The sequence below is a fragment of the Silurus aristotelis genome (assembly GCF_946808225.1).
Source record: "Silurus aristotelis genome assembly, chromosome: 29".
NCBI classification, from domain to species: domain Eukaryota; kingdom Metazoa; phylum Chordata; class Actinopteri; order Siluriformes; family Siluridae; genus Silurus; species Silurus aristotelis.
Genome location: NC_139602.1, coordinates 9633439 through 9659478, shown reverse-complemented (window position 1 = coordinate 9659478; position 26040 = coordinate 9633439). Strand labels below are relative to the sequence as shown.

General features: G+C 39.5%; 1 protein-coding gene across 4 annotated transcripts in view; it reads left to right on the top strand.

Annotated features, from left to right (window-relative positions):
- Positions 1–1447: 1447 nt before the first annotated feature.
- The window catches only part of klhdc8a (kelch domain containing 8A), a 29109-nt gene continuing 4516 nt past the window's right edge, over positions 1448–26040 (top strand). The window contains exons 1-4 of one of the 4 annotated variants that reach the window (XM_083535376.1): positions 1448–1502; positions 24243–24643; positions 24920–25084; positions 25413–25631. In XM_083535376.1, coding sequence (XP_083391502.1) covers positions 1486–1502; positions 24243–24643; positions 24920–25084; positions 25413–25631 — 802 coding nt within the window. In that variant the 5' untranslated portion in view covers positions 1448–1485. Of the gene's footprint in view, positions 1503–15616; positions 16116–16368; positions 16730–24242; positions 24644–24919; positions 25085–25412; positions 25632–26040 lie in introns of those variants that run through there. The other 3 variants (XM_083535377.1, XM_083535379.1, XM_083535378.1) reach the window with 3 other exon arrangements.

The following is a 26040-nucleotide window of genomic DNA, read 5'->3' as shown; positions in this document are numbered from 1 at the left end:
AATGAAGGGGAGTACATACTTCAGTCCAATTGTTTTTACAGTTTTTGTGGGGAAATAAAAACAGTTCCTTTAATCACCTACATTTTAGTAGTTCCTTCACCTTCTCGTTTTTTCTTTCTCTCGATGTTTACTGGAAAAGCGACAAACTGTTTTCCCCTCTGTCCTGAAGACTTTCCCCTTACAAATCACTAACACCGGAGACTCCTTTGGCCTCTGATCAGGGTTTTGTCCCTTTTTCTTGTTTTGCTCGACCTTAGTGCAGCTTTTAACACCATTGATCATAATATCCTTCTTGCTAGACTAGAAAATTTTGTTGGAATAAAGGGAACAGCTCTCTCCTGGCACAGGTCTTATCTGACTGATCGCTATCAGTTTGTTGATGTAAATGGTTCTCCACACTCTCTAAAGTAAAGTTTGATGTTCCGCAAAGATGTGTCTTAGGCCCACTGCTGTTCTCTTTATATATGTTGCAGGTATGGAACAGCCTTTCAATTAGTGTTCTGGACTTAGACATAGTCTCAGTGTTCAAGTTGAGGCTGAAATCTTGTTTATTTAGTAAAACCTCTTATGAGGATCTGACCTCAACCCTATTGAATATGATGGATGTGAACCCTGACTGCACCCCCAGGACTCCACACCTCACCTACATCAGTACCTGGAGACAAATCTCCACAGGAACACTCAAAGTCCTTGAAGAGTAGAAGTTATTATAACTGCAAAATAGGGACTAAATTTGAAATGGGATTTTTAAAAAGCACATACTGGTCTTATGGTCAGGTCAAAATGTTGTGCATATAGTCTATATAAGGTGCTTTATTTATTTATTTTCCAGATGGAATAATATTGTAACATCGATGACTGCTTTATCTAATTTTTTATTCCAAATCCAGTAAACCTGGATAATATTTTAACAATTCTATTATTAAATATCTGCTATTTTGCCTGAATTTGCCATCCGCTTACAATTCAGAAGGAATTCGTCAACGTGAAAACAAACCAGCGATAATGACCCGAGCGCTCAGTCAAGCGTGAGAACGTCATTAATTCTCCGTGCGGTAATTCGCCGATGTTCTTTTCTTCCACTGTGACTCCTCAAAGTCAGTTGGAGGAGCACCTCTGCTTTTCGTCTCTCACTTGTCACCTGTTTCGGGACCTGTCAGAATCATTACTCACCTTTACCTGAATGTTTGCACTCTTACAGGAGTGAGGAAAAGCTGCCGTCAGCTCCAACAAGACTGCCTAGGGATCCTTTTTTCTCTCACCCACATTCAATCTCACACTTCACAAAGCAATATAGTAGCATTGGCAATTTTTTGTGTGACTGGGAATGTAGGTCAAAAAAACAGAAAGCAGGAAATGAATGACAAGCCACATTTCTTGTATGGGCTTTACGCAACTCGTTTGCCTGCCAGAGCAAGGGACCAGTGGGACGTCAAGTGCATCACGACTCCGGTTTCCTCCTTCCCCTGACCTAATGAGCGGAGGATGCTTCACGGCTCCGGGTAAAGCTGCCATGCTACCCTAATGAGCTCTGACTGCATGTGATTGCAGCATGTACTCTGAGACTTTATTCTTGTTTATCTAGAATAATTGGTGCTAATGATGTGGCTTTCACGCTGGCTCTGTCTTTGGAATGTAAATGTACATTTGCGTCTAATCACGATGAGCATCTGAGGCGAGCGTCTACTTCGAGACGGACTAATGCATGACAGGGTGTTCAATAGGACGAGACCAAATCAAAAGCAGGGTGAAGCATAACGTTTTTTATCGGTGCCAGTGTATCGAAAGTTATATATAGCCGACTGAACAATGGTGTCTATTGTACAATTTATTGTGTGATAGTTTTGAATGTAGCATGCCAAGTTTGCCTAGGACAAACTTGACATTTTATGTGAAGTTAAACAGTAATGAGTAGAGCAGACCAAACCAAACCAAAATCTAAATTAAGATATATTTACGGCTCATAATATAATAATGATAATAAAACAAATTCTAAGAAAATCTTAATGGTTCATTATTTGGTTTGCGCATGATAAAAGCATTCATAACAGATCATCCGTCGGTCTGACTGGGCAGAGGGGAATGAACTAATAATCGAGACTCGTCATACCGCTTACAGCTGGTCTCCATTACTCATTTAAAGAAGAAGTGGAAGAAGAAGAAGAGGAATTACCAGAAAACTAGAAACCAAAAACGAATTCTAGCAAAAAAAAACAACATGATTTCAGCACCTCTGTTGTATATTGCTTAAACCCCGAAAGAATAAGAAGTAGCAGTGTTGCAAAATTTCTGGTATGTAGACCCCTGAAGAAGAAAAAGAAGAGGAAGAAGATTTTAGCAGAAGACAACAGTCTTCCACTGCTTCTGGTGCAGGGACCCTCAAAGATGAAAAATTATTATTCTAACAAAAAAGCAACAGGATTCCAGCACTTCTATATCTTAGACTATTAAAAAGAAGAAGAAGAAGAAACCAGGATTCCAGCACTTCTGGTGCTTCACCCGCTAAAAAAGAGAAGACAAAGAAGGAGAATAAGAATTTCAGCAGAATTTTGCAAAAAATAACACTTAATTCTAGCACTTGTATTGTCTAATCATTGAACCTCTAAAGATGAAGAAGAAGAAGAAGAAGAAGAAGAAGAAGAAGAAGAAGAAGAAAAAGAAGCAGGACTTCAGCATTTCTGGTGCTTGGACCCCTAACCCTAAAAAGGAGAAGAAGAAGAAGGAGAAAAAGAAGAAGAATTTTAGCAGAAAACAACAGGATCCCAGCACTTCTTCTACTTGGACCCTAAAGACATAGCAGAAGAAGAAGAAGAAGAAGATGCAGGGTTCCATTACTTCTGGTGCTTGGACGCCTGAAAAGGAGAAGTAGTAGAATTCTTGTAAAAAAACAACCAGATTACAAAGAAGTAGACAAAGAAAAAATACTTATTAGGAGTTACAACCTGAAACTGTAAACAGCAAGTGTGGCTTTTCTGTATTCTTGACTCTGATTGGTCAAAAGCAGTTCTGGCAGTAGTGCAGCTAAAGATCCCAGGTTTATATTCAGTCTCTCTCTAATATATTATTGATTCTAGAGTAGTAAATTACACAGGGAATTGTATAGCAGATGCTCAATATTAACCTTAGTAATAGTGATTAAAAACCAAAAAAACAGATAATCGAAAGGTTGATTTGGGAAAGCGTAGACATAATTATCGAACACTTCTAGAAGGAGTCTCCAGTGTCAGTTCTTTGCAACATCTTTAAAAGTAGTTGACTTGATGTGTCATTGTTTTTTCTTTGTAACTTCAAGAGAGAGAGAGAGAGTAAAAAGAGACGCTGGTGAGACAAGCATGTTTATAGCTGTTAGGTAGTTGGGTTGACAGAGGCAGATGGAGAGGACAGAGGGGTATAGAGAGTGATGATCCACTGTGGCGCCCCCTAATGGGAGAAGCCGAAAGAAGAAGATAGGATAAATATCTTGTCTCAATGAGACAATCATCACATGTAGAGGTTTCACACTATAAACACATTTCACATCTCTAAACACTCGAGTTTTACCATTCGACATCCAAACGCCAGATCTAACCAGTTTATACAGCTAGCCATGAAAACATAGCTCTTAGTACTTAAATATATTTATTTAAATAAACTTAATTGAGCTCTCGCTGTAGGATGGCAGTGGCAGGAAGGGAGAACGGTCCTGCTTACGAGAATACATTTAGCTATGAGAGCATGTTACGATATACCATTATGGTGCAAATTGGGATTTTTATCCCAATGAATTACAAGTGAGCATTTTAAAAAGGTCAGTGTGGAATAATGTAGCCCCGACGTTGCCCTGTAAAGTTACAGCATTATTCATCATTCCGGACTCTCGTGGGTTTCCGCCCTCCCGATCTCTCTGCCCCACTTTTCCGTTCTCTCTGCGGAGAAAAATATGGCAAGCTGTTGTCTTTATCACCTTAATTGGTAAAAAAAAGGAAAAAAAAATTTCTTAGCTGCTAGGAGAGAAAGATGAAACGCAACCTGGAAATAGTTCGGCCTCATGAGAGCAGGCTGGGTACGAGACAGGTGTGTCTGAGATAAGGGTTATACGTCAATACCTTCCTTTATTCACCAGACTGAGGACCCAGAACGCTCATTACGGCAATTTTTGTCATTTGCACAAATGCTACATCACCGTTGAAACAGCGCAGGAAACACAACGGGTAGCAAAGCACACAAACAGCACGTAGCGAAGAGAAGTCGTTTTTCATTTCTTGGTGCTTAGGAAATATAATAGATGCCAGTGTAAAGTGCAAATGTTTCAGCTCTTGTTTTTTTCATGCCAGTCTTTTTCTGCTGAACTTTTCCATTGTGCGAGCGCTTTGTACTCCCGAACGCTTTCATGCACCTCCATTCATGGATTCCTTTCAAAAAAGCGCAGCTCAAGGGCTGCTGTTGTTCTAAAAGAATACAAAAATACCTCATCACGCTTAGGCTACCCCCAATTTTCCCGACATCTCCTAATAAGCAAAGCAAGGTCTTTTGTTCGAGCTTCTGTAACACCATCGCTCAACTATTAGTGTGACTAGCAAACATCGCTCACTATTGATTTACCATCTGACCAGCAAAGGTCATCATCGTTCATGCGTTCCACTCTCTGCCTTTAATTGAGTCTGCCTTCTCGTCCTCTTTGCAGCTTTGGCTACTCTCATGTGTGTCTCACAGGCAGGAGGCTAACACATCATGCTAGCTGATGCTCAACCTTGGTGAGTTGAAGCATTTCTAGGAGATGGAAAGAGTCCCTTATCTCTCACTTAGGCAGCATTTTTGCCCCAGGCAGAATGAACCATTTTAAAATGCCACAAAGTAGATTAGAATTTACTCTTCTGTAATTCATCTTCGATACCAGGTAAATTTATTGCATATGATTATTTAAGTGTAATTTAAAGCCCAAGTGACATCTTATTTTACAGCAATATTCATTTTGACCACAAGGGGAAATAATCAAGGCAATAGAATCCCTGAGCACTGAAAGGCTTTTCAATTTCAATAACCGTTATTTATATTACTCATAAAAAACTATAACTGCTTCATCTCTGTAAAGCTGTTTTGAGACAAATAAAAATACATTGATCTGAATATAAAAGAACTGACAAAATGCATGGCATATATATGTATATATATATATATATATATATATATATATATATATATATATATATATATATATATATATATATATATACCTGAATGGTTTTGAGCAAAATATCAAAAGGTTTAACAATTACATTTTTTTCACAGCCTCCGTTGCTCATATTTACCGAGGTTGCCAATATTAATGGAGGGCACTTTAATTCAATAAGGTGCAGTGACTGATGAAAAACATAGCTTGTGTCCATAATCATAATCAATCATAGTTATATTTCCTTCACATCATGTCTTATTGTTAATATGGAAAAAAAAATTCGATAAGAAAACATTTTATTGTTGCAGTATAGATCCATAAGTGGGAGGCAGATGCAAATGCAGGATTTTAGTTTAAAAAACAAGAAATAAACTAAAAAGCAGAGAGTAACAAAGAGACCTAGCTTACATTAGGGGACTGAAATAATAAAAAAAAATGGAAAAAATAAAAAAGATTGAAAATACATGATGCAATGATTCAATGACTTGCAAAGCATTGGGTAAAACAGATAATGCCTCAGCAAAGAACAGCAGAAAACCAGGAGTTTAAATGATGTGGCTAATGAGAAAAACAAAACAAGCGTGCAAAACTTGCTCGGAAAATGGACAAAGTGAAAACAAATAGTGATGGCGGGTTCGTGAACGAATCGTTCATTTGAACCGGTTCTTTTTAGTGAACCGGTTGAACCGGTTCACCAAATCGGACTGAATCGTTCAAAACCGTTCGTGTCTCAAATCAGCACTAATCAACAAAATCACTCAAGTTTCTCACTTTTGAATGTGTATGACCGTCTATCCGACTCAAAATAAATCAATATCCCTGAGAATGGGGTTTTTCTCTAGTTTCTCCAACAGTACACACATTAAACAGAAACATGCTGCTGAACAAGTGATCATCACTGAGCATGTGCATACCTGCCGATTCCGAGCAGCACACATACTGCTGTTCTCGAGTCACCAGTACTGGATCAAGAACCGTTCTTTCGGACACGTCCGATATACTACTGATACCAACGAATTGTTGATACTGAGCATGCGCGACCTACCGAGCAGTAGGCGTGCTGTCTGACATTAATACACACACACACACACACACACACACACACACACACACACACACACACACACTTTTTGGACTCTGAATCAGATGCGTTCGACATAGTGTAAAGGCTGGTGCTGCGCTGCTGATATATGAGCACAGGTGAACTGAGGACTTAAATGAAAAGTTTATTTACTAACAACTTAAAACATCAACGTTTTGATGTTAAGGAACATTTCTAAGATGATGATGATGATTTACTTTAAACAAATAAGCTATATGCCCTCATGCAATAGACATGACTTTATTTAAATGTGTTTAGTGTGTATGTTCATCCGCCGAGATGATATTTGGCTATGCATGACGTCATGACGTAAAAGAACTGGTGAACCGGTTCTTTGAAACGAACTGTCCGAAAGAACTGATTCACAAAAAAGAATCGGACGTCCCATCACTAAAAACAAAAGAAGAAATTATAAATATTGTAAGGGAACAGTCAAAGATGGGTATGACAAGGGGTTCCCTCTAGTGGTCTGGAGGGAAAATACAAGGTGGCATCAAGACTATCACCTTCAAAATAGTCCCCTTGCACAGCAATACAGTGCTCCCACTTCTGGAACGTCTTCTTTTCAAAGCATGTCAAGCACTTTCTGCTATTTGCGCTGGATCTCCGCAATTGTGTCAAAACGGCAACCTTTGATCTGGAGCTTCATCTTTGAGAAAAGGGCGAAGTGCGCAGGAGACAAATATGGTGAGTAGGGTGGGTGCGGAAGTGAGATCATGTACGTTGTTCTCCGACGATCATCATGCACAAGTTGCTGAATGGTTTCGACATTTTCCGCAGTTGATTTCATTGAAGGTATCTCATGGTCTTCCAGTGATGTTCTTCCTGTATATCAAGTGTATGTCGTGTCAAAAGACTCTGTGGCAGATTTGCACAGTTTTACGCAGAATTTGATGTTTAACCTTTGTTTTAGCTTGCAGTACCAGTTAGTGCCTTCAGACTCGAAACCTTTGATACCACCTCATATCCAAGATATCCATTAAATGTATTTAATGTATTTAATGTTTCACCAGCATTTGTCAGACAGCCTTAGCCTTTTTTTTTTTAGTAGATAAAGGCCATGGTCAATAGCCCAGGAGCACCAGACTGCAAATTCTGGGCTCTAAACTCACAACTTTCGATCAGAAGCTCAACGCTTCCCAACAACTTTAAAAGAAGGAGTCTCCAATGCCAAAGGTAAAGCTGTAATATACATTGCGTTACTGTTTGTCTGAAGAATGGCATTCAGAATTGATATTGCTTTTATCAACCTTATAAACCTCTGCATGATATGATGTATCTCCAAGTCTACCCTTTATTTCTTACACAAATGAGTGACATAATAGGAGTCGTTTCGTTATGTTTGGACAGAAACACAATTTTTTTTGCATACTCAGTAAAAAAAAAAATAATAATAATAAAAATTTAGTGCGCACAGCCGGGGTTTAGAAACCCGACATTGAATCCACAAGTCATAATGTAGGTTTAACTTCAGCCGTTAATATTCAGCCGTCATACATCTCAGGAGAGCGCATTGTATTGCGTAAAGTGCGGCTGTATTTTACTGTCGGAAAATAAATTCTATTACTGTGTAAATCGCATAAATCCTTCCCAGCGTAGCATCGGATATTGACTGAGGGAATTGTGGTGTCCTCGATCACGGTGAAGGAACCCTCGAGGGCTGCTTAAATCAACAACAAATTAGCAGGCAACATTTATCAAGTGATGAAGCGCTGATTCTGAAGATGACGCTGGAACAAAGCGATCATCAGATAGCGACACGTTGCTCACCCCATGCCCTCTCTTAGCCGCTTCGTCCCATGCAGGCTAATTGCTCAGCACGTTCATTTTTTTTTTCCCTGATTGGAAATTTTAATAGGCAATCAACTTCCGTCAAATGTGTTTTCCACTGAAAAGTTTTTTTTGGTTTTCTAATTAACTCCAGTTTTCCTCCCCAGCTTGACACGTTGCCTATGAATATGAAAATTGCAGTGTTACTTTTTAAAGCACTTTACAGCCAGGCAGGGAGTCCTAACAACACTTAGCGTGTGTTGTCTACTAATGGTTTACACATTTTTCAATGTACAGTAAAATGTTACATTTTATCAAGAGGAAATCTCTGGGACATTGTCACAATTATCTGGTGTTTCCTTTTATTCAATTAAATCAAAATAAAGATAATTAAAACCATAAACCAAAATAAAGATATTTTTTTTACTAATTTCTAGAGTATATATAGATTATGAATTCTACATTAATATATGTTCACGCTTTTAATGTTCTTATGGGGGAAAATGTTTATTAAAAAACCAATTATAGACATATTATCTCATCTGTCTGTCTGTCTGTCTGTCTGTCTGTCTGTCTATCTATCTATCTATCTATCTATCTATCTATCTATCTATCTATCTATCTATCTATCTATCTATCTTTAATTTACACCAGTGGCGGGCCGTGCATTTGGTACCTGGGCCTTCAGTGGGGACTTACGCAACTTAATCCACCTCTTAATACCACCACTATCATGTCACAATTATAGAAACCATCAAAACAATACAAAAACGCATTATAACAACAGGTGGCATTACACAGAGAGAGAGGCATTTCACTTATGGAAGGTGAAAACCATTTTACTAAAGCAAGAATCCCAGACCTCTACACTACAACCACAACTGTGCACCTACAACATCTGGAGCAGTTCAGAATCAATATTTGTCACATAACATGACAAAAACATTAAAAATGTAATAAAATACAACCTACTCACCAGAGATTCATACTCATAATTTGGACCGCTCCTCAGAGGCAGTAATCCAGTGGTACTGCTCGTATTCACTGGTCTGGAAGTGGAGAACAAACCCTTTCCCGGGATGAGACAAGCTAGCTAGCTTCAGGGTTTGGCCGACCTCCTCAGGAAGTCTTAGCTTTTCTGGAAAATGTATTTTTTAAGTATGTGTGAGACCAAATTAATTTCTCTTCCTTCATAGGCATAAAAAAGTCTAACTCAGATGTATTAATGTGTGCAGAGCTACACACGTGTTTTGCCAGTCGAACTTGGCTGTAACAGTTTCCCTCTGACCAACCAATCAGAGGACGGAAAAATGCTGACACTATTCTGGGCCAGCGAGCTGCACTGTGAGGCGAATATGAAATCTGATTGGTTAAAGAAACAGACCTATTCATAATATTCTCTATGGTAAAAACACCAGCAGTACAGACTTTGAAGGCCCTGGACAGATTAGATTGACATGGCAGCACATAGAGGCTGAAATCTGATTGGACAAAAAAATCTAACATACACGTACTGGAAGCAGTGCAGCCGAGAGAAACGCTACGAAATAAAGAGAATAAACTGTTGGAAATAAATTAATACAGTTTCATGGAACAAATATTAGAATTTAGGTTGTAAATGTAGGTCAGTGTCTCTGATAGTGTTTAGGCCAGCAGAGAAGGCTTTGCTGGCCCTGACCGCAAGCCACTGATTTACACAATTCTTATATGCATTCATGTATATTTCTAGACCCTGCCACATTTAACCAAATGTAATTTGGAACAACATCTTTTTCTGCATAAGAATAAAGCAAATATTGTCTTTCTTTCTTTTCTTTTTTTTTTTTTTTACCTCAATACCAATTCTTCTTATACTGTGAATCTTTAATATGATTCAAGGACATGCCCGAACCTTTCCTACTGCAAGGTGAGAATAAAAAAAAATGACAGCTCTGTGGGAGCATTTATATCCACACTAATAATTCAGTTATTTGCTTTCACCATGTGTGCGCTCAACAGAACATTGAAGTGGTAATGTAAACAGCACAGTGGGATATCTTAAACTCTGTTTTCCTAGTGTTAAGCCAGTGAGTTTGAACAATTCTTGACTGGGATATAAATCTAGCAGTAGGCAAATACATAATGTATAAGTTGTATTTAAAGAGAAATTTAATTATTGACATATGAAGTTTATTTACTGCAAATGCGGAAGCTTTCAGATGACGATTATCACTAACATGGTGGTCAGGCCTGTCTTTTTGTTTCCTTAAGAAAACAATGGATAAAAAAAAAAGTCTACACACCCTTATACAATTTTTACACATTTAAAGACATAAATAACGTTATTATTACATGTTACATGTTTAATGTGATCTTCCAACCAACAAATATCCAGATAAAAAATTTATATACAAATATTTAATAATTGGGAACATTTTGATTAAAAAAACACCACCCTGATTGCATTCCATAAGTTTTTAAAGCGATCGAGGTTTGTGCTCTTTCCAGGATTTTGATTATACTTTTCTGACACCATGTCTGTGTGGATTTTTGGTTTGTAGTTTAGGATGTTGTCATGTTGAAATGTAAAATTTCTCCTCATTTTCAGCTTTTTGACAAAAGACAGAAGGTTTTGTGGTAAATTATCTTGGGATTTGGAGCTATTCATCTAAAGAGAAGTAGCCCCAAAGTATAAAGCTACCCCCACCATGCTTCACTGTTGGGTTGGTATGATGCTCTGAATTGCCTCAGGGGAAAACATACCTTTTAGAATAAAAAAAAGTACCTTTGTCTTGTTAAACCTATATATATATATATATATATATATATATATATATATATATATATATATATATATATATATATATATATATATAAGTTGATCCTTTGTGTATCCCTTTGTGTGTAGTAGGAAGGAGTAGGAGTTATACTTTACTGATTTTGAAAAGTCCATATGTCATTTCTGCATGCTAATTAATCCACTGAGGGAAGATACAAAGTACAATTTTAGCTTTTTCAACGTATGTGGCACATGGTAGGATTCATAACAAGTAGAGCATGTTGTAAACACAGCTTCAAGGTCACAGCACAAACAGGTGGATTGCATTGCCTTTAAACAAAACAAATACACTCAGTAAGGAGCTTACAATTCGTTCCCACTTGATAATAATTCCTTTCCATAAAAAGGTCTGAATGTACTGTATTTCTATTCTGAACCATTATACAAGACCACGATTGTGATGAATGTCATTTTAGTTGCATCTATTATTTAACCAACAAACTATACTTAAAAATAAATAAATAAACTACACTCCTCTGTTGACTAAAGGGAACTGGATTATGGGTAAACGGATTAGGCATTACGTTGGCTGCCGACTGACTGTGCTCTCGTTTGTTTCAGTGATCAAAGTTGCGGCCCTAAAACAATGCCGTTCACGCTTCAGACCTTGCCAGGGGTAGACAGTCGCTCTTGGAAATGTGAATGTGTTGTTTTTGCGCCTGGGAAACACTGCCTCTGCTTGAATTAATTCAAAATTGATGCTTAGGAGCCTCCATGGGAAACTGGGAACTGATGGTTGACAGCATCAGGATGTCACACCTGCTCCCTCAGTCTGTGTGTGTGTGTGTGTGTCTGTGTGTGTGTGTGTGTGTGTGTGTGTGTGTGTGTGTCTGTGTCTGTGTGTGTGTGTGTGTGTGTGTGTGTTAGCTATCAGAGAAACGGTTAATGCAGCTGTACAAGGCAAACTATTTTCTCATTTGTTCTATTTTTTCCTTGCTGTCTCAATGCAGCCCCGAAGTGCACATCAATCGATGCTAAACAACTCGGATTTGCTTATACCTGACTCTTGAACTAGCATGCTAATTAGCCAACTTGCTGATTAAGTTAATGTTTTTTCAAGTCATTAAAAATTTCAACGATTCTACACATAGCATTAAAGCTAAAATTAATTTTTATGGAATTTATCCATGGTCTTTATTTATCTATGGCATCCACCAAATTTCCCTCAGCTCATAATGTATGGAAAAGCCATAATGGTGATGAAGGTCCTCACAAGGCAAAATGTGATGAGAAAGTCAACCAAATGTTCACTGGTCTATTAAAACAGATCATTGTGAGGTAGAGATATTTTTGACATTCCTGAAGTAGGCCTAATGTGTAATAAATATTCTACATGCACACACACACACACACACACACACACACACACACACACATGCAGGTTAGCTCTCTAGTGGCTTATGGCAAGGAAGCACAACCACGAACCTGCAAAGCGAAAGTAGGCTATGCTGCAGGCCAGTGCACTGAGCTGATAAGCCCTGAAGTAGACAGGAATGAATGAGTGTGCTAAATGTGTCTCATGAGCCCCCCTGTACACTATCATGTTAATGAACATAATGAATTTTTTATGACGGATGACACCTCCTGGAATAAAAGTTACTAAATATTCATGTATTTTTAGGTCGATTGTTATAAGAGGTTGGGAACAAGGTCAAGTGGCCTTATAAACACTTACCTTAATAAAAGTTTTTTTTTTACCACTATTAAAACACTTTTTAAAATAGGTACTGTTACTGTATATTCTGAAAGAAGAGCACAACGTGTGACTCCCTAGAGCATTTTAAAAATGAATATCTGAGCGCCTGTGATAAAAGTCTGCCATGAATATTTTAAACGTGCCCCATTTTTGTTGCAGAAAACATCGATGTCCCAAACTGCACACTCTGTAATATGGATTGCTTCGGTTAAATTGCCTCGTAGGCGTGAACGAATCTGTGAATGTCTTCAGGAAAGACTGGCCTCTCATCCAGGGTGTATTCCCACCTCATACCAGCAGTCATGGGGTCCACGACCACCCCACCACCACCACCACCATCATCAACTTGGACAAGATTAAAATGGTCATTAAAAATAAAAGGATCAATTAATCCATTTTCCCAAAATAGTAACGAAGAGTGCTTTGCTGCCTTCTCATTTCTGTCACCTTCTTGCATCATATTGGACTGCTGAACGTTAACACATTTTAGGTCACAGCAAAGTGAAAAAACAAAAATATAGCAGCTGAAGTAATTCTGAGGTAATGCCAACTGCGCCTGACGTTTGTCATTTTAATGGTTTGGTAATGCTGCGCCTACTGTGATGGAAATGCTAATAAATGTCACTAAAGTTAAACTAAAGTAGCGATTGCACAATATAACAAATAATCTTTCTCCACACGGCCATAATTAGCCATGAGGACATCTTCAGGCCGTTCAGAAGGCTTTCCTTTTATCCTCCTATCTTGTCTTGAGCAGCTGAGGATACTTTGCAATTTGCGCACGACAGATTTAATCATCCGTTACGGTCACCTCTCACGAGATGCTATGACTTAAAACTTGACCCGCACGCTTACAGAAAGACACGCTGAATCTGACAAAAGTCGTTCATGTAAAATTATACAGTACGTTAAAAAGTAAATGTTATGGGCAAACCACTCTGATTGTTGTTAGACGAATCAGTTTGCTAGTTGCAGTAGTTTGCTATGTTATCTTACGGAATCAAGGTTAGCTAAACGCAGGAACATGATACAATCAGAGTATGGTAGCTGAACTCGGTGACGTTAGGAGATCACAGTAAGGTAACATTAGATAATTCCACAAATGCTTACAATAATGTTCGATGATTGAAGTAGCATTAGGTGATCACAGTAATGTTAGCTAATCACAGAAACATTAGCTGTATGCATTAATGTTAGCTAATCACAATGGGATTAGCTAACATTGCCAGTTTCAGGTAGTATTATTGCATTTAACTGATGTATATATAAAAATTTGTCGCAGTAAATTTATATTAATGCAGTCAATAGCTGTGACAGTTGACTGCAGTAATACAAAATAATCATGAGTATTGTTAGGTCGTCACAGAGGTGGTAGAGTTAGGTGATGGTAGGAATGTAAAGTACAGTAGTTACGGTAACTTTAGCTGATCACAATAATGTTAGGTGCCCAATGATTAGATAGTTGATTACATTGTGGATCACATTGCAGCTGATCACGGTAGTGTTGCGTAATTAGCAGAGTTAAATGATCAGCGTTATCTGAACTGATGCTTAGGAGCCTCCATGGAAAACTGGGAACTGATGGTTGACACACCTGCTCCCCAATCTGTGTGTGTGTGTGTGTGTGTGTGTGTGTGTGTGTGTGTGTGTGTGTGTGTGTGTGTGTTAGCTATCAAAGAAATGGTTAATGCAGCTTACCAAGCCAACCTACTTTCTCACTGGTTCTATTTTTTCCTTGCTGTCTCAATGCAGCATTGAAGTGCACATAAATCAATGCTACACAACTTGGATTCGCTTATACCTGACTCTTGAACTAGCTTGCTAATTTGCCAACTTGCTAATGAAGTACTGTTTATGTAATTAAACATTGTAACGATTCTCTTAACATTTACAAACAGTTTCCAAAAAAAAAAAAAATTGGTGGTTTGTGGAACTTTTTTTTATTTTGGCTCCTGATGTCTACATATACACATTGATTTGGCCCTTCAAGGGGACATCTGCCACACTTCACCTTAGCAGAAAATCAACAAAGAATTTCAATATATACAGTATGAAGTCAATCACATTTTTGCTAAATCATTCATTATTCTATCACATACTAGCCTACAACCAGGAGTGGAATATAAGTAGGATGCAAGTACTGTATACACTGTAAACTGACTGCAGTAACATCTGCTAATCACGATGGCTGATCACAGTAGTTATGTGCTCGTATTAACTAGGTGATCATAGTAAATTAATTACAAGAATGTTTGTTATTATGGTAGATAATTGCAATTACTAATTACAATAAAATTACATTTCCTTTATCGTACTCCAAGGTAGTTTGATCATTGTAATGTAAGATGATCGCAGCACTGTCAGGTGATCGCATTAACATCATGTGATCACAGAATTATTTAGGTGATCACAATAACATTGTGTTCTCAATAACAATAGATGATTACAGCACTGTGAGGTGATCTCAGCATTGTCAGGTGATCTCAGTAACGTTATTTGATCGTAGTAACATTGGGTGACAACACAATAATGTTGGGTGATCACAATGGCGTTAGGGGATCTAGCACAGTCAGGTGTTTGCAATAACCTTGTGATCACAGCACTGTCAGGTGATCACAGTAACAGTAGTTGATCACAGCACTGTCAGGTGATCACAGTAACAATAGTTGATCACAGCACTGTCAGGTGATCACAGTAACATTATGTGATCACAGCACTGTCAGGTGATCACAGTAACAGAAGTTGATCACAGCACTGTCAGGTGATCACAGTAACATTATGTGATCACAGCACTGTCAGGTGATCACAGTAACATTATGTGATCACAGCACTGTCAGGTGATCACAGTAACATTAGTTGATCACAGCACTGTCAGGTGATCACAGTAACATTAGGTGATCAGAGCACTGTCGGTGATCACAGTAACATTAGGTGATTGCTGCACTGTCAGGTGTTCACAGAAACATTAGGTGATTGCTGCACTGTCAGGTGTTCACAGAAACATTAGGTGATTTCTGCACTGTCAGGTGTTCACAGAACCATTAGGTGCTCACAGTACTGTCAGGTGATTGCAGCAACGTTGGGTGATAGCAGCAGTACCAGGTGATCAAGTGACAGTACTGCAATCCAGGAGCAGATCATACACAGTGTACACTTTGCAGTATGCACGTATAAGCTATTTCCAGAACATCTACTCCGGTTTACTACAACACCGAGTAGAATTGGAGAATGTAGTACGGATTCGTACTGTTGAAGGGTATCAGAGCTGCAGCGTGCTGTAGTATGCGCCCTGTTTTTCGGTCTCAGAGTTTGTAGTATGCAGACCGAGAAGGGCGCAGCCAGTAGCAGCCACGAGGAAAGCGCGAGCTCAGGGCGGGAAAAAAGGGGAGAAGAAGGGACGAAAGGGAGGACGCGTGCACCTCACGCGCGCATCAGTGTCGCGCGTACAGCAGCCGCGAGCCGGCAAGCGGGAGAGGAAGAGAAGGGGGGGGCGCGCGTGAGGAGGAGCTGAGGAGCCGTCAGGTTTAAAAAAAAAAAAAAAAAAAAACAACAACAACAACAAAAGGGGGAAAAGTAAGTAATAATTTTATTATATAAATATAATCGCTAACGATATTTCGGAGGTGTTTGAAATGAACGCGAACAAAAAAATACAGGCTGACTTTGTTTCTGTTTTCGCTTGACGACGACGCTTTCTGTCACGCTAGCCGGCTGCTACAGTCCAAAATAATATTATACTGTTATTGGGTCAGATGTTTCCTTTGTGGCTTTATTTGTTCACCTAACCAGCATTAAGGATGTATGTATATCCATTGTATCGTTATAAGCAGGTTATGAAACATCATCAGGATCCATCTGACAGGCAGGTGACCCAAAAACAAGTTCAGAATTCAGTGCCAGGTTCGGTCGAGGGTGCCAAAACTTTTTCACATGATCCCAGCTAAAAGGTCATTGCCTCTTTATTCTGCCAATCACAGCCGGGTTCGCTTGTAAAATACGACTGCTGAATGGCTGATAAAGGAATAAAGGTTAACCCCACAGACTGCTGTGATTTATTGTCTGAGAATCTTCTAGAAACCTGGAACATCTTTTCCCATCCCATAGTCATCATTTGGGATTTTAGATGGAAACGTGAACGTGGCAGCTTCGGGTTTATGATCCCGACTTCTCCACACTGAAGTCATGGATTGTGTAAGTAAAGCAGTTCTCGTATTGTGTATCATTTTCCCCATAATAGCTGTAATTAAGTGATGAGTATTACATCTCTTTCATTACAATGGCTTCTTGATTCTCTTCTGACAGATTCATGACCGTAAAACCTCGCCGGTGAACGAGAAATGTGAAAAACACCACTTTTTTAACCCTTCAATTCAGCGGTCCATTAACTTTGTTGTACCACGGACCAATTTTTTCAACGGACCAGGGTCTGGAGGGGTCATGCGCATAATGAACATGATCATTTGCATATTAATTAGTGTATATATATATATATATATATATATATATATATATATATATATATATATATAAACAGTAATCCCCCGTTTTTTCGCGGTGGTTCCACAAAAATTTGCATATATTAATTAGTATTATACATATTATATAATTTCATTATTTTATCTCATTATTTCATTTCTTTATTTCATCATTTATATATATATATAAACAGTAATCCCCCGTTTTTTAGCGGTGGCTTCAAAACCGCCCGAGATAAACGGACGCCACCTGGAAAATGCTATTTTATTTATACAGTTTTGTACTGTATTAATATTTCACTTCATTTTATTATCAACAATTATATTTTTATTAATAAATGTCATTATTTTAACATAAAACTCCATAAAAACAATTCCCTATAATATTTTTGGTCTATTGTGCTCTCCGCGAGTCACCGGGAAAATCAGCTAAACCAATTAGTTTTGTGGCGAATGCAATTTCGCAATGAACCAAACGGGGGCGCCAGATTCGAACCGCATTTTCGGTTTCAGTTCACGAATTTTTCATTTTATATAAGTTAAATGAAGACATTTGGTTACTTAGTAACCGATCATTTCACAATAAACGTAGCTACTCTATGTGCCAGAGTGGTTCAGAATCACTTCGGATAATGTTATGTAAGAAATAATACAAGGCAAGAGACTTTTTTATTCCTTATACCACAGCAATTGGCAAACAATAACAACGTTAAATTTATTTATGAACATTTTAACTGTATATTAGATTTAACGCGAGGGATGTCTATGAAAGATTTACAGTAGTTCCTGTTATCATTTATGTTGTAGTCCTCTCTCTCTCTCCCTCTCTCTCTCTCTCTCTCTCTCTCTCTCTCTCTCTCTCTCTCTCTCTTTCTCTCTCTCTCTCTCTCTCTCTCTCTCTCTCTTTTTTCTTTAAAAAAAAAAATTTTTTAAAAAGTTTTACTAAAAAATCAGACAGTATAAGCTGTCCATACAGCATATTTAATTAAGAAATGTCACTACATTATTGATCAATTGATCTAACTTTTTGTGAATTACCAATCTGTCGTTTATGTTGCAGCCAGAACAACTGTCTGAGCCGTACATATTTTCTGACCAATCAGATTTCGGGATAACGTTTCTCGGCAGATTGAACCGAGCGACTCTAAACATGTCCCAGTTGCAGCCATTCACATGTATGTAAATCCGTTTCCCAGCTGCAGGTAGCTTAACTGGCTCAGAGGGTATTTCTGTGTTCATTTTTACTTATGTATAACGATTAATTAGGGAGAGAAATATATGTGCAGTCTCACCGCTCTAAAATGTGCCTCATCTGTTGTGTGCTAAAAAAAACGTCGTATTGTGAAGAAAACAAAGCCGCTAGGTAGCGTCTTCAGGGAAATAGCATGCAACGGAGCGTTCACAAGGTTTAGTCGGATCATTCTGTGTTAGCCGATTTTATTGTTGAATATAATTAAAATGTATTTTTAGCAAATATGAAAGGAAAGCACACTCTTGACAGTAAAAATCTGCAGGATTTGCAGAAATCAATGCACGGAAAGTGCTGTAAAGACCATTAGGAGGAGGGTATTATCATAGCTATTTACAGCTTGTATTAGAGTTTGTTTGGGTTATTGATTTATTGATTTGCAATGAATTAATACGTAAACCCAACACCTTATTGTGAGACATGATCCGGATTATAATGTTGGTTTTTGAAGCTGAAATTGATGCACAGCATATGTCCACAGTCTCCAAACGTTCACTCTCTGGCAGAGCTACATCGCTTTCTGCCAAGTTTTAGAAGTTGTGCTCCAATACGCCGGGCTCTAAAAATAATCGCACAGGAACATAGTACCGAGGATGTGTGGGACTTGAGACTCATTCCTGTCTTACAAAGGCATTTCCATCGCAATTAGTCATAAGGCCTTTTGGGCTTGCACTTTAAAGAGACTTATCCCTGGCTCCCAGCTGTAATCTTCCTAAATGCTCTCTCCATCTACTTACTTTCCTTCTCATTATGTTTTGGCATTTCTATTTTAACTTCACCTTAAATCCCTGATAATTAAAATGAGCTGTCTGTGATGATTTTTTTTTATTATTATTATTATTTTTTTTATTTTTTTTGCAGGAACTGTTTGTTTGATACGTAATAGTAATCACAGAGAAGGTCCACTTTTTGTCAGCTTCAGCGTTTTGTTCTTGTGCCATGGTTAATAACGTTTGGACCTACTAACCATTGGTGTTATTATGTTCTAGTGAGCTTGATTTTTTTCCTGCTAAATGTATATATATATATATATATAAGAAGAGCCATATATGGCTCATCACCAGTTTTACCAGCCATAAAACGCACACTCATTCGACTTACTGTTAAGTAATAACTTGTACTACTGTGCTTCAGTGTTACATCGCAACCCTCCTCTGCCAGACTTGTCCTAAATCACACTAAAAACAACCTCCATTTCTCAACTCAGGGGAAGAGACTGCACTAAAACTCCTCTGACCGAGTACTCTGTTTCTGCTGTAAACACGTTGCCCTGCTAACAGCTGCGCTGGGGGTTCTTTATGATCCATGATGGCTATCCAAAATACAGAAGATACACAAAGACTTTCAGGTTGTAAAAGCAATGTGATTAATGCTGCCCGTGTAACATTTTTTGGTGCAAATCAAGCCAAAAGTTTGGTCTGCTGATTCTATGTGGTTCTTCTACAAACCATTTCCACAAAGTTCTGGTGAATATAATATCTTAGGTGTAGCATTACAATTTCACAAAAACTAAAAAGCACAAACCAAAGAACTCCATGAAGACATAAAGTTGAAGTGGAGGAACTCGAGTGTCCCTTACAAAGCTCTGACCTCCTAAATCTCCCTGAACACTATTGGAACGGACTGAAAGACTAATGCTCTTGTAGCCGAAAGAACACAAATCATTACAGCTTCACTCTAAAGTTTATTGAAAAGCAATCCTGGTCTAATTCTGTAATGAAATGTCCAAGAAGAACATGGATGTAATGTTCAGGTGTCCACAAATATTTGGCAATGATCATATTTTAACTTGTTTATCATAAAGCGAAAATTTCAAATCTTTCATATAAGCAGTGATAAGACCTGGTTGAGTACTTGTCCAGATGTTTGCGCGTTTAATCAAACCAGTGAAGTTCCCAAATTAAATTCCAGAAATTACAAGCTTACTTCCTGCAAAACATCCGATTAGCCTGAAATATTGAGCTCATGCATACTAATTCATCCTGCTTAAAGGGGATTGTGTTTATATTAAACCTTTCCTTTTTCTTTTTTTTTTTTCTTTTCTTTTCTTTTTTTTTTTGGAGTGAGTAGTGCTAGTCGGCTAATTGTCTCCAGCATTCAGCAAGCTGCATTTGTTTTGGTAACAGACGGCTCGAGGTCTCGCCTACACACAGCGTTTTGCCTGGTGATCTTGTGAATATTTAATATCACACCCATGCAATCCTTGCAAAATTGAAAAGTAGTCGAGCACAGAGAATGGCCTGCCGCACCTTCACTTCAAAAGAAAAATGAAGAACAACAGTAATGAAATTTCAAACAGCGCGCAAAGCTCATTTCATATGTGCACCCGTGAGCTGAATTCAGGGTTGCTATGGAAATGAGCGTCTCTGCTTCAACCGCCGCCAACCCTCCGAACTGGCAGGAGAGTCCGCAGAAAGAGCCTTTGCTCTCCGATATCAAAGTGCTTCAGTCTGCAGAAAAAAGGGGAGGAGGCGCAGACTTGAGACAACAATCTTGAGTGTAATTGGGTCACGACACAATTTCGGCATGTGGAGATCCAATTTGATCATCACAGCGCTGACACCGAGGTGAGATTTGTAGGTCTCGGAGTTCACAGGCTCTGCTGAATGTTCATTTATCCATCCGCAATAAAAAAAAGAATCACATTTCAGCACAGTACAAATATTCTGTCACGTTAGCAGGTGCTGCGGCAAGAAAATCAATATGTCAAGTTCGCTGTGAATAGAAGCTCCTCTTAATCAAGTGGTTCCATCCTTTTGGAGAAGGGTAACGAAGGACCTCGTCACCATCTGACGGAGAACTCTCAAGCCCACAAATATTTACTCTTATACCGGTCAACATCTGCATTGTTTATATAATTTACAAAAATGCACTAGTGGCATATATGAAATACAGACCTCTCGAAGTCGACACATTTTCCAATGGAAATTTTCGAATGCGCTCGCTCGAGTACTTGAGAAGAACATTGTAAACATTGCTGCATTTTTACCTACATGATGCACTGCACCTTTTCCTTCCTCGTGGTTGCAGATCTGGAATTAATATTAAATTGTGCCTCGAGTTCTCCACTAATGCAACATCAGCAAAAAGGACTATAATAATGGACGTCAGGCTGCAGCCGATTTACAGGGGACATTTAGGAGACAGGAAAGTGGAAGAAATATGGACGTCAGATACTGCAAAAGCCATCAGGCTAAAGAGGATTCCCCCAGAACCACATCAACAGCGTAGAGATAAACCAATAAAAGCCGCTGGAGTGCTGATTGAGAAAGAAAGTGCACATGTGTGATTTTGAGAGTAAACAGCGTTTGAGAACTGGGATGCTAATTAAACGGAAGTCAATAAAACGGATACCCCGCTGTTCCGCCGTGGGCCTGGAGGAAAGGATGACAAAGGCAGCGTTCAACTAAAACCCACTGGAACATACCGAGCTAATAGCTCAACTAAAGGATGAAATTAGTCCCAAAGTTAGTTCTAAGTTAAAGAGAAAAGAGAGACTCTAACTAATTGAAAGTTTGAAAGCAGAGCACGCGGATTGTAAATGACGGCCGTGGGCGCTTATAGGCCTACAGTTGATCTCAAGCTGTTCAAGCAGTTAATTAAAAAAAAGACAGGGAGAGAAGTGGCGAAGCAAATCAGTTACAGATTGGAGAATTAATGTGCTTTGCGAGCCATGCCAGAAGAAAGCCACTCGCTTCGTTAACTAGAAAACGCCCGCCACGGGTTGAAGGAGGAGAAAAAAAGCCGTCCTTATTTATTCGTTAAACCGTTATTACAAGTAAACTATCCATGCCTCCTATTTTAAAGAAAGAATGGGTTTAAAAAAAAAAAAAAAAGAGAGACCTGTGCATCTTCTTCTATTGTTTCTATGGCAACCCACCTCTGCATCATTCAGGGGGAGGCGAGAAAAGGCGTCGTCTGGAGAAATGTCTCTTTCCTTGAGCTCGCTTTTATGTTGCCGTCTCCTGGCGGATGGAACGTGACAGCTTGCCTTTAAACGATCAGGGAGATAGCAAAAGCGCAGAGTGAATGGCTGGGACTTCAATGCGAAGGCCTTGGCGAGCGAGCCATGCCTCAGAATACCCTCGCAGAAAATATTTGCTGCTGTCCGCATTATATATTTTACCCTTCATCGATAAGCCGTTTTGTGAGAGGTTTCACGTCGGCCGTCTTGACTTTCACAGTTAATTGGAAGAGAGTCTGTGCTTTTAAAACGACTTTCGTTCAAGTTCGTAGTTTCAGATCCTGTCAGCTATTGGACCTCCACTGGGTGACATTAAAAAAATGATTATAGCAAATCTTCCTGTGATAGAAAAAGAGAGATAGCGCGAGTCCTTCCTCCCTCTTTTACAGCATGATTGAGCTTGATTAAGTGCTCAGCACTTTCAGGAGTCTGTACATACTTAACACTCCATCACCAGAGACCCCCGGAGCACTCCACCTGGAGCAAGCCAGTCAAATCATTATTACAGTACAATTAGACGGCTTGTGATGATGCAAAGGCGCCTGGCGAAAAAAAAGAATGTTTTGGTAATGAAGCTTTTCAGCTATTCATCCGGTCAGGGAGCCACCATCTGCTTATAGAGCGGAAAAATGACGCAGGACATTTTGTTGTTGGAGGGGGGATTATAAAATGGATGTTTGTCTGGAGCATGTACCAAGGTGTTTCGAAGCCACAGTAGGGTTTAAAGCTTAACACAGCATCCGGTATTAATTAGCTTTGACTTTGATGAGTGCCAAAACCCAGTGGCGTGTCATACTAACCAAGCGCAGGTCTCTGGTGAAAAGAAGTGTCAGGGTAATGAGAAATCCGCGATGCTGCTTCGGCGAAGGCCTCGGTGGAATTAGTGTATTTCTTTGATGCCTCTCCTTCTAGGTGTCCTTGTGTATGTGTGCGATGGGGGGGCTGGGGGGCCTGGGAGTCGTTGCTTGGTGTATGATAGGGAATCAAACAGATGGGGGGGGGGTGAGAAAGGTGGTTGCTTGGTTACTGATGGGATGCTAAGCTGCGCCACAACAACCCACTTCAAGCTAATTGTGTACACAGCCGAGGAGAGCTGCAGCAGAGCGGTCGTGCAAAAATCGATCGCGTCAACAGCCGTGCTGCTCCAAACGGAGCGCTATATCTCTCGCTCCGTTTCACTCTCCCTCTCGCTTTCTCTCGTCTGCTCGGATAAAAATAGGAGTGAAAAAATACTCCTGCGTGAATATCATTCGAAGAGGGTCAGAAGAGTAGGCTGAGTAGTGAAATGATTTAGTCACGCTGAGACATGAAGTGAATGAGTAGCTGTAACAAGCCGCTGTGTTGTAGGTTTTACAGTACGGCTGAAAGCGATGGGCGTTTTGTTTATGATAAAGTAGGAAGAAATATCATTGTATGCGGTTATCTACTTGTCCATATATTTAAAGATGCTTGATATGTTCTCAAAAAAAAATAATTATCAGCTTTAATTAACATTTAAATACTATTTCTTTTGTATTTATTGTTTTTTCAGCTGCTTTTGTTTACATGTAATTATGCTTATTTGTGTGATTTTCTTAGTAGTAGTAGAAAAGGAGGTTTTGGGCTCATGATCATTGGAATAGAAATCAATCAGTGTTTGAGTCATTAATATCATTCTATTAATAGATCACTGTGCTAAGAGTCACATTCGAGTCACATAAACTGAGTTGATTAAAGAGTCTTGTGATAAAAATGAACATTATAGTTATAATAAATCATAGTACTTTGGATACTTAAGTACATTTAAAGGCAAATACTTTTGTACTTTTACTCAAGTGAAAGTTCAAAGGGACACTTTTACTGGAGTCACATTTCACCAGCTGTATCTCTACTTTTACTCAAATACACAGTTTGTGTACTTCGTCCACCACTGGTTGTTAGATGGTTGACTGTGTGTGATTTGCCGCCACAGGGTTTCTACCACAATCAGCAAGGCCACTTTTAACGACCACTAACCCTTCATTCAACTCCTTTTAGAACTCCTAGGAAGTGGTCGGGGGCAATGGCGGTGCCTGCGGCTCACGAGTTTCACTGGCAGAACCTGGCATGCCTCTCGAGCGGGCGCGTGTATCACTCTCTAGCCGAAGTTGGAGGTCAGATGTACATGTTGGGTGGCTGCGATGCCACCGGACGAGCCACAAACAGCATGGAGCTCTACTGCCCAGAGGTGGACCAGTGGGTGAACCTGCCCCCGATGCCCACGGCCAGAGCGGGCGCTGCTGTAGTAGTGTTGGGCAAGCAGCTTCTCGTCGTGGGAGGTGTAGGCAAGGGGCAGCACCCTCTCAAAGCAGTGGAGGCGTACAACACGGAGGAGGGCAAGTGGAGGAAGAGGAGTTCGCTGAGGGAGGAGTTGATGGGGGTCGCTATTACCACAAAAGGTTCGTTTATTTTGTGATATCAATAAATAAATTAACCGACTGCTACAACACATTGGTTTTTTTTTTTTTATTAAAGACTGACATTTATTTAATTTTATGTTCATCTTTGTATCTTTTGTTTGCCATGTCTCTTATTCTAAACATAAAAAATATGAGGAAATAATGATACAAAACAGATTTCATTTCCCTCGAATCACACAATCCGGTTTAGGCTGAAAAGATGTTTTAGACACACGCAGGAAGGTGAAATGTTTCTCCATGTTTGTGTGTAATCAGACGGCAGAGCCTTCGCTGTCGGTGGAATGGGAGCCGACCTGCTGCCCAGAAGCGTTCTCCAGCAGTACGACCTTCGCAAGGACGTCTGGGCTCTTTTGCCGCCGATGCCCACCCCTCGCTATGATGCTAGCATCTGCCTTCAGGGATCCAGGATATATGTAGCAGGTTTTGTGTGTGTGTGTGTGTGTGTGTGTGTGTGTGTGTGTGTGTGTGCGCATACAACTTTAAAACTGTCAGAGCATTTCTGAGACTATTGTGTGTGTGTGTGTGTGTGTGTGTGTGTGTGTGTGTGTGTGTGTGTGTGTGTGTGTGTGTGTGCGCGCGCCTCTCTCCATCTGTCAGAACATTTCAAGGCTGTTCTTGCGTGTGTGTGTGTGTGTGTGTGTGTGTGTGTGTGTGTGTGTGTGTGTGTGTGTGTGTGTGTGTGTGTGTGTGTGAATCCTCTTCTGCTTGTCAACCTATTTCACAAAAAGAATGTTCTCCCCCTCCCCAGGTGGGCGTCAATGCAAGCGTTTGGTAAAAGCATTTGAAGTTTTTGACATGGACAGTCGTACCTGGTCTTCATTACCCAGCATGCCTTGTAAGAGATCCTATTCAGGGGTGCTTTGGGACAACACAGGGCGCCTCTGCTGGCTGGGAGGTCTTCGTCAAGGAGGCATCCATCAGAGCTCCAAGTTCACCAAGAATGTCAGCATCTTTGACACCAGCCAAGGTATGATGTAATAATTATTCCCCTTATCTTACCTGCACTTTTCCGCATTTCTGTGTCACGTGCATTGTTACAGGCTGAAAATAACATGATCGGAACCAAAACGAGTATTCCAATACCTACTCATATGAAGTCCAGCTATGTGGAAATAAAGAGTCCATGTAAATACACCTGCTCACCTGTGAATCCGTTTAACAGATCGTAATAAAACAGTACCATGAAGATCAGCAAGCTATCAGAATAATAGCAATGAAGTTTATGCACCAAAATAAAAATCCCATACTCGAACATCTCGAAAAAATCCAGATAGAGGATGCTCTCCACTGAACATCCGAGACTGGACATAGAGAGAATTGATTAGAGAAGTAACCACCTTTTTGGTGCAGTTATCCTGAGATTGCATGAAGGATGA